This window comes from Palaemon carinicauda, chromosome 33, assembly GCF_036898095.1.
Source record: "Palaemon carinicauda isolate YSFRI2023 chromosome 33, ASM3689809v2, whole genome shotgun sequence".
NCBI lineage: Eukaryota > Metazoa > Arthropoda > Malacostraca > Decapoda > Palaemonidae > Palaemon > Palaemon carinicauda.
Genome location: NC_090757.1, coordinates 13245807 through 13255806, shown reverse-complemented (window position 1 = coordinate 13255806; position 10000 = coordinate 13245807). Strand labels below are relative to the sequence as shown.

Sequence of the window (10000 nt, the reverse complement as noted above, 5' to 3'; positions counted from 1 at the left end):
ACGTCAACATTTTAGCGCCAGAATGATCCAAAATCACACATTGTAACCTCTTCTTCTTCTTCTTCCTTGTCATGTGAAGATTCTGGAGCGTCGCTGGAGATCGACCGTCCCCAGAAAACTGGCCACCCTCCTGCAACTCTTCCACTACATCACTTTCCTCGGCATTGCTCTTTATGCTCCTTCTTTAGCCTTGTCCGTTGTGACTCCCATCCCGTTAGCCGCTTCGGTCGTCGTGTTAGGCCTAGTCTGCACTGTCTACGCATCTATGGTAAGATCAGATCAGTTTTTGCAATGCCTTGTGTCTTCTATATGTTTTGGTTTCTTTATCTCGGTTATAATCTATGGTTGGTAGTGTATACATCAATAGTAAGGGCAAGGCTATTTCACAAATTCTGGGACTTGAAATTATTATTATTATTATTATTATTATTATTATTATTATTATTATTGTTGTTGTTGTTAGCTAAGCTACAACCCTTGTTGGAAATACAGGATGCTATAAGCTCAAGGGCTCCAACAAGGAAAAATGGCCCAGTGAGTAAATGAAATAAGGAAACAAATAAAATAATGTGCCCAAGTGTACCCTCAAGAATACCATTTTAGCATTCTTGTCTCCTAAAATAAAGCTGTGAGTTTACTTCTTCTTCTTCTTCTTCTCCTTCTTATTTCACGATTCTTGAAATAAATCTGTGAGCTTATTCTTCTTCTTCTTCTTCTTCTTCTTCTTTCTCGACACCTAAAACAAATCTGTGTTTTTACAGGGAGGCGCAAAGGCAGTGGTCTACACGGACACAGTGCAAGCGTTCATCATGCTGGCTGGAATCCTGGCCGTGATCATCAAGGGGTGTGCCGAAGTAGGAGGTGGTGCAGCGTCCTGGAAAATCGACGAAGATCACGGTAGAATAGAGTTCTTCAAGTAAGTTCAGCTTCATCTCTTGTAACTGCAAGTGCTAATGAATATTGTTAAATAGATGGTGACGTGAACTTTTAACTTGCCAATAATAGTGTGAGCATTACTTTTGACAAAATAATAGACTAGTTTAGACCGCAGTAAAATAGATATTCAGTCAACGAAAATATTTTTTTTTTCATAATTACGTCTCTCAGTGAGCTTGTTCATTTGACCACAGAATATTTCAATAAATTCCAGCTATATTCTGATGATAATTTCGTGGATATTTGGTCTATGAGTTCAAAGAATATAATGATTTATGAAAATTTTTGAGATCCAAGATGAAGGAACCAAGTTTGTTTAGGTTTTAGCTTTTAGGGCGGTTTTGGATATATTTCTGGGAAGTTACAGAATACAAAAGCTCTGAAAGAATAATGTCCGGGAATTATCAAGCTCGATAGTTTCTTATAGCATCTGTAACCCCACCATTCTTGTGAGCTAAGGATGGGGTTTTTGGGGGGAGTCTATAGGTCTACTTGGCCCACCCTTGTCCTAGGTTGGGTGGATAAAGGACTTGGGCACTTACTATATATCACTGTCCCTTGTCTCTGCCATTCATGATTGACATTTAAACGTTTAAATGGTAGGCCTAGTTATTTTCTAATTAATGTCATATCCGGAGCTTTGACTGTGAATACATCTTATGATGAGCAAAACTCCAAACATAATGAGACCATCTTTATAGAACGAGGGATTTTCCTTGAAACCACTCCCAAAAAGATAGAAAAATTTAAATATATTTATTACCAATATTTACAAGGGTAACTCCTCAAGGCATTTGTTATTACCTCAAGGATATCTTCCCTTCATCTCCTCTCAACTTTATCATAACTGTCTCTAGTAATGATTTTCAGCATATTATTATTATTATTATTATTATTATTATTATTATTATTATTAGCTAGGCATCAACCCCAGTTGGAAAAGCAAGATGCTATAAGCCCAAGGGCTCCAACAAGGAAAAATACCCAAAAGTATTAAAATAACCTCTATATTGTCTGTATTATCAATATTTAAGAGAAATTCACATTTAAGTGATAATTATAGTGACCACATAGAAATCACACTATATATTAAAACAAACTCATTTTACTAAAGACAAAGAGAGAGAGAGAGAGAGAGAGAGAGAGAGAGAGAGAGAGAGAGAGAGAGAGAGAGAGAGACTTCTGCCCCATACCAGCTGTATTCATAAATGCAATGGGATGATTTAACCATCAGTAACAAATGTCGTTTGGTGCAGCTGGTTATGGGCACTCTAAACAGCTGCTGTGCTCCGGTAGGGGGGACAAATTACTCCTTTGTATAGCATCCTTTATCTTTATTTTGACCATTGTTTGTGTCACGCCGTTGTGATCAGTTAATTTTGTTTTATTTAATCCAAGTAGAATTATTGTACATTTCAGATAAAGAAAATATTATTTTATTATTCATTATGCTTAATATATTCGTAATTATCAATGTGAGATTACTATAATATTTACTATAAGCCCAAGTTTACTTATTTTGCCTTTAGTCAAGACATACGGTATTGTAGGTCTTTTTTTTTTTCTTCTTCTTTTTGTTAAAGTGGAAATTTGTTTATATTTGAGCACGATATGGTATTTATTTTCATCGATATATATATATATATATATATATATATATATATATATATATATATATATATATATATATATATATATATATATATATATTTATATATATATATATATATATATATCTGTGTGTGTATATGTGCGTGTATGTATATATATATATATATATATATATATATATATATATATATATATATATATATATATATATATATATATATATTTATGTGTGTGTGTGTGTGTGTGTACAGTAGAGCTTTTACAATTCACGAAAGCAGCGCCATTTACCCATCAATCTTACATGAAAAAAAATATTTATTATAATTGCCTCCATGAGAAACAAAATAACAACCAAAAGTTGGTGTTAACATTTAATAACTCTTCCCTGACTGACTAATCACAGTCATTAAGACTCTAATTAAAATATTAAAATACATAATAGAAAAATTATTCAGATATGAATAAACTAATGTAAAATGTCATTGTAATCTAAAAAAAAATGCATGAAATCGTTGATTAGTTTCAAGGTCAGTGAGTCATGAAAATTATCATGTTATTTTTATCATTAGTTTTATCGAGCTTATTTAGAATAATCATTTCGAATTCGAGATATTGTTAGTGCTTTGGGTGGATGGTGGGGAGGGAGTGAGGAGGGCTTCTGAGGAACCTGTCTGGGGGAGATCAAGAGAGAGGCAAGATTGGAAGGCGAAATAGAGTGAAGGAGGATATGGAGAGAAGAGGTTTGGTGGAAGAGGATACCTTTGATAGAAGACATTGGAGAGGGAGTTAGGAGGGCTTGGGAGGAACCTGTAAGGGGGAGAAGATCAAGAGGGAGGCAGAGAATAAAATAGTAGATGGTGAGATAAGGTGAAGGATGATATGGAGAGAAGTGCTTTCATGGAAGAGGGTGCCTTTGATAGAAGGTTTTGGAGAGGGAGTGAGGAGGGCTTGGGAGGAACCTGTAAGGGGGAGAAGATTGAGAGGGAGGCAAAGAATTAGATGGCGAGATAAAGTGAAGGATGATATGGAGAGAAGAGCTTTCATGGAAGAGGATGCCTTTGATAGAAGGTATTGGAGAGGGAGTGAGGAGGGCTTGGGAGGAACCTGTAAGGGGGAGAAGATTGAGAGGGAGGCAGAGAATTAGATGGCGAGATAAAGTGAAGGATGATATGGAGAGAAGAGCTTTCATGGAAGAGGATGCCTTTGATAGAAGGTACTGGAGAGGGAGTGAGGAGGGCTTGGGAGGAACCTGTAAGGGGGAGAAGATTGAGAGGGAGGCAGAGAATTAGATGGCGAGATAAAGTGAAGGATGATATGGAGAGAAGAGCTTTCATGGAAGAGGATGCCTTTGATAGAAGGTACTGGAGAGGGAGTGAGGAGGGCTTGGGAAGAACCTGTTACGGGAGAAAATCAAGAGGGAGGCAGAGAATTAGAAGGAGAGATAATATGAAGGATGATATGGAAAGAAGAGGTTGAGAGGAAGAGAATGCCTTTGATAGAAGTCATTGGAGAGGACGCATCCGGCAACCGGTCCCTTAATGTAGGGATAACGGTGGGGAAGAAGAAGAAGATATGGTTAGTGATACTTCTTAGTCTTTAGAATATTGTGAATTGATATCGGAGGAAAGAATAAGAACGTGGAATTTATAAAGCTTCATACATTTCATATTACAGTGAGAGAAAGATAAACTGAAGACAGAGGCACAGATACATAGACAGGCAAACAGATAGACAGAAAGTCAGAGACAACTATTAAATTCAAAGACACATATTAGATTCTATTTTTCTTATTTATATCTGTTGAATTGTTAGAGAGAGAGAGAGAGAGAGAGAGAGAGAGAGAAAGAGAGAGAATTGCTCTTTATTATATAGGATATATACATAAATATATATATATATATATATATATATATATATATATATATATATATATATATATATATATATATATATATATATATATATATATATATATATATACAGTACACACACACACACACACACACACATATATATATATATATATATATATATATATATATATATATATATATATATATATATATATATATTATATATATATATATATATGTGTGTGTGTGTGTGTGTGTTTCTTTATTTATGTTAAAATACATAAGCCACAGTTACAGCCAGCCTCCCCATCATTCCAACCCCTATAGGAAGAACCAAGAACCATTATATCTAACCCAATAATTCTTTATCACCAATCCCTTTTCCCCACTCCTTTATCCTTCAGCCCTTCACCACTGATATCAAACAATCCTACATCTATTTTCAATGTCTCCCAGCATGAGTTCCGATCCCCTGATCCGGCACACGTTCATGAGCACGATCATCTTGGGAACGTATCACGCATTGAACGTCTTCGGAGCCGGCCAGGCGCAGTACCAGAGGTGGGCATCTGTCTCGACCATGAAAAACGCTTACGCGTAAGTCGATGAGGAATTATTATTATTATTATAATAATAATAATAATTATTATTATTATTATTATTATTATTATTGTTATTATTATTGTTGTTATTAATGCTGTTATTATTAATATTATTATTATTATTATTATTATTATTATTATTGCTGTTATTATTAATATTATTATTGTTATTATTATTATTATTATTATTATTATTATTATTATCATTGCTGTTATTATTAATACTATTATTATTATTTTTATTATTATTGTTATTATTATTATTATTATTATTATTATTACTTATTTGGTTATTATTATTATTATTATTATTATTATTATTATTATTATTATTATTATTATTATTGCTTATTTGGTTATTATTATTATTATTATTATTATTATTATTATTATTATTATTATTATTATTATTATTATTACTGGCTAAGCTATAACCCCAATGGGAAAAGCAGGATGATATAAGCCTAAATGTTCCAATAGTTGTAGCTCAGGGAGGAGAGGAAATAAGGAAATAAATAAACTATATTATTATTATTATTATTATTATTATTATTATTATTATTATTATTATTATTTTTATTACAAGTTAAGATAAAACATTGCTGGAAAAGCAGGATTCTATTAGCCCAAGAGCTCAGTAAGGAGAGGAAACGATGAATTAAATAAACAGCAAGAAAGTAATGAACAATTTGAATAAAATATTTTAAGAATAGTAACAACATTAAATAGAGGTATTCATATAATACAATAGGTAAACCAGAAATACAACTACTGACTTGTATAGCAAACGTCAATTTAGTTGATAAATTCTATATTTGTGCTTAGAAATACCTTCCTTCTTTCTCTCCTGCTGCGTCCTACCTCTGTCAAGCTTCCTGTACTTAGAATTACCTTCCTTCTTTCTCTCCCGCAGCGTCATAGGTCTGTCAAGCTTCCTGTACTTGGAATTACCTTCCTTCTTTCTCTTCTGCTGCGTCATAGCTCTGTCAAGCTTCCTCTACTTAGAATTACCTTCCTTCTTTCTCTCCCGCAGCGTCATAGGTCTGTCAAGCTTCCTCTACTTAGAATTACCTTCCTTCTTTCTCTCCCGCAGCGTCATAGGTCTGTCAAGCTTCCTGTACTTAGAATTACCTTCCTCCTTTCTCTCCCGCAGCATCGTAGGTCTGTCAAGCTTCTTCTACTTAGAATTGCCTTCCTTTTTTTCTCTCCCGCAGCGTCATAGGTCTGTCAAGCTTCCTATACTTAGAATTGCCTTCCTTTTTTTCTCTCCCACAGTATCGTAGGTCTGTCAAGCTTACTGTACTTAGAATTAACTTCCTTCTTTCTCTTCTGCAGCGTCATAGCTCTGTCAAGCTTCCTCTACTTAAAATTACCTTCCTTCTTTCTCTCCCGCAGCGTCATAGGTCTGTCAAGCTTCCTCTACTTAGAATTACCTTCCTTCTTTCTCTCCCGCAGCATCGTAGGTCTGTCAAGCTTCCTCTACTTAGAATTGCCTTCCTTTTTTTCTCTCCCGCAGCGTCATAGGTTTGTCAAGCTTCCTATACTTAGAATTACCTTCCTCGTTTCTCTCCCGCAGCATCGTAGGTCTGTCAAGCTTCCTCTACTTAGAATTGCCTTCCTTTTTTTCTCTCCCGCAGCGTCATAGGTTTGTCAAGCTACCTATACTTAGAATTACCTTCCTCGTTTCTCTCCCGCAGCATCGTAGGTCTGTCAAGCTTCCTCTACTTAGAATTGCCTTCCTTTTTTTCTCTCCCGCAGCATCATAGGTCTGTCAAGCTTACTGTACTTAACATTAACTTTCTTCTTTCTCTTCTGCAGCGTCATAGCTCTGTCAAGCTTCCTCTACTTAGAATTACCTTCCTTCTTTCTCTCCCGCAGCGTCATAGGTCTGTCAAGCTTCCTCTACTTACAATTACCTTCCTTCTTTCTCTCCCACAGTATCGTAGGTCTGTCAAGCTTCCTCTACTTAGAATTGCCTTCCTTTTTTTCTCTCCCGCAGCGTCATAGGTTTGTCAAGCTTCCTATACTTAGAATTACCTTCCTCGTTTCTCTCCCGCAGCATCGTAGGTCTGTCAAGCTTCCTCTACTTAGAATTGCCTTCCTTTTTTTCTCTCCCGCAGCGTCATAGGTTTGTCAAGCTTCCTATACTTAGAATTACCTTCCTCCTTTCTCTCCCGCAGCATCGTAGGTCTGTTAAGCTTCCTCTACTTAGAATTGCCTTCCTTTTTTTCTCTCCCGCAGCGTCATAGGTCTGTCAAGCTTACTGTACTTAGAATTAACTTCCTTCTTTCTCTTCTGCAGCGTCATAGCTCTGTCAAGCTTCCTCTACTTAGAATTACCTTCCTTCTTTCTCTCCCGCAGCGTCATAGGTCTGTCAAGCTTCCTCTACTTAGAATTACCTTCCTTCTTTCTCTCCCGCAGCATCGTAGGTCTGTCAAGCTTCCTCTACTTAGAATTGCCTTCCTTTTTTTCTCTCCCGCAGCGTCATAGGTTTGTCAAGCTTCCTATACTTAGAATTACCTTCCTCGTTTCTCTCCCGCAGCATCGTAGGTCTGTCAAGCTTCCTCTACTTAGAATTGCCTTCCTTTTTTTCTCTCCCGCAGCGTCATAGGTCTGTCAAGCTTCCTCTACTTAAAATTATCTTCAATCTCTCTCTCCTGCAGCGTCATATCTCTCTCAATCACCCTTTACTCAGAATTACCTTCCTTCTTTCTCTCCTGCAGCTTCATAGGTCTGTCAAGCTTGCTCTACTTAGAATTACCTTCCTTCTTTTTTCTCCCGCAGCGTCATAGGTCTGTCAAGCTTCCTATACTTAGAATTATCTTCATTCTTTCTCTCCTGCAGCGTCATAGGTCTGTCAAGCTGCCTGTACTTAGAATTACCTTCCTTCTCTCTCTCCCGCAGCGTCATAGGTCTGTCAAGCTTCCTGTACTTAGAACTACCTTCCTTCTTTCTCTCCTACAGCATCATAGGTCTGTCAAGCTTTCTGTACTAGGAATTACCTTCCTTCTTTCTCTCCTACAGCATCATAGGTCTGTCAAGCTTCCTCTACTTAGAATTACCTTCTTTCTTTCTCTCCCGCAGCATCATAGGTCTGTCAAGCTGCCTGTACTTAGAATTACCTTCCTCCTTTCTTTCCTGCAGCGCCATAGGTTCATCAAGCTTCCTGTACTTAGAATTGCTTTCCTTCTTTCTCTCCTGCAATTTCATAGGCTAGTAAAGCTTCCTGTACTTACAATTACCTTCCTTCTTTTTCTCCCGCAGTATCATAGGTCAGTCAAGCTTCCTGTACGTAAAATTACCTTCCTTCTTTCTCTCCCACAGTGTCATAGGTCTGTCAAGGTTCCTGTACTTAGAATTACCTTCCTTCTTTCTCTCCCGCAGCGTCATAACTCTATCAAGCTTCTTGTACTTAGAATTACCTTCCTTCTTTCTCTACTACAGCGACATAGGTCTGTCACGCTTCCTGTAATTAGAATTACCTCCCTTCTTTCTCTCCCGCAGCGTCATAGGTTTGTCAAGCTTCCTCTACTTAGAATTTCCTTCCTTCTTTCTCTCCCGCAGCGTCATAGGTCTGTCAAGCTTCCTGTAATTAGAATTACCTCCCTTCTTTCTCTCCCACAGCGTCATAGGTCTGTCAAGCTTCCTGTACTTAGAAATACCTTCCTTCTTTCTCCCCCACAGCATCATACGTCTGTCAACATTCCTGTACTTAGAATTACCTTCCTTCTTTTTCTCCTGCAGCATCATAGGTTTGTCAAGCTTCCTGTACTTAGAATTACCTTTCTTCATTCTCTCACGCAGCATCATAGCTCTGTTAAGTTTTCCGTACTTAGAATTACCTTCCTTCTTTCTCTCCCTCAGTGTTATAGCTCTGTCAAGCTTCCTCCTCATAGCAGTGTGGTCTTTAATCAATTATTCTGGCCTGGTGTTATTCTCTGTGTACGCTGATTGCGACCCGTATACAATGGGCTACATAACCAAGACAGATCAGGTGAGGTTTGTAGTAGTTTTGTTTTTTATATATCAGAATAAGTAGATGAATAAATACAGAACAAGGCTGATTAAGAGGCTTGTGGCTTGTTGTCTAGATGTAATAGATACAGAACAAGACTGATTAAGAAGCTTGTGGCTTGTTGTCTAGATGTAATAGATACTGAACAAGACTGATTAAGAGGCTTGTGGCTTGTTGTCTAGATGCGACAGACACAGAACAAGACTGATTAAGAGGCTTGTGGCTTATTGTCTAGATGTAATAGATACTGAACAAGACTGATTGAGAGGCTTGTGGCTTGTTGTCTAGATGCAATAGATACAGAACAAGACTGAACAAGACGGATTGAGAGGCTTGTGGCTTGTTGTCTAGATGCAATAGATACAGAACAAGACGGATTGAGAGGCTTGTGGCTTGTTGTCTTGATATAATAGATACTGAACAAGACGGATTGAGAGGCTTGTGGCTTGTTGTCTAGATGCAATAGATACAGAACAAGACTGATTAAGAGGTTTGTGGCTTGTTGTACCTGACTGTTAGTGTCGATATATAAGAACTGGTATTCCGTACTGTCTAACATAGGGATTGATAAAGTATTCATAATGCTGGTGTTTTGACACGAAGATGACTTACTCATGGACAACGTATCATTATATGTTTAATGACCTTATTGTACTTTAAATCTGGGATGACGCAACATTTAATAAGTGACGCTACTAGCCAGCTTTTATTTGTAAATTTATTCACCGTGTTAAATATACATCAATCGTCACCATCATCTCCTCCTACGCCTATAGTCGCAAAGGGCCTCAGATTTCGCCAATCATCTCCATAGACTAACTAAATCCATAGTGGATTCATTAGCTAAATTCATCGAAGGATAGCCAGTTCCTTGTGATGAGCAGTGCCTATCTAACTAAGGCAAGTGACCCCTGCCGGTCCATACTGATTCCAGTAATATCATCCGCCAGGCATCGAGGGTAGAAGCCGAAGAGACATCTTGT

General features: G+C 37.1%; 1 protein-coding gene across 1 annotated transcript in view; it reads left to right on the top strand.

Annotated features, from left to right (window-relative positions):
* LOC137625857 (sodium-coupled monocarboxylate transporter 1-like) overlaps positions 1-10000 on the top strand; it is a 25104-nt gene that overhangs the window by 6569 nt on the left and 8535 nt on the right. Inside the window, exons 5-8 of the mRNA XM_068356773.1 lie at positions 80-268; positions 762-916; positions 4857-4997; positions 8867-8996. Of these exons, the coding sequence (XP_068212874.1) occupies positions 80-268; positions 762-916; positions 4857-4997; positions 8867-8996 (615 nt within the window). The remainder of the gene's footprint in view (positions 1-79; positions 269-761; positions 917-4856; positions 4998-8866; positions 8997-10000) is intronic.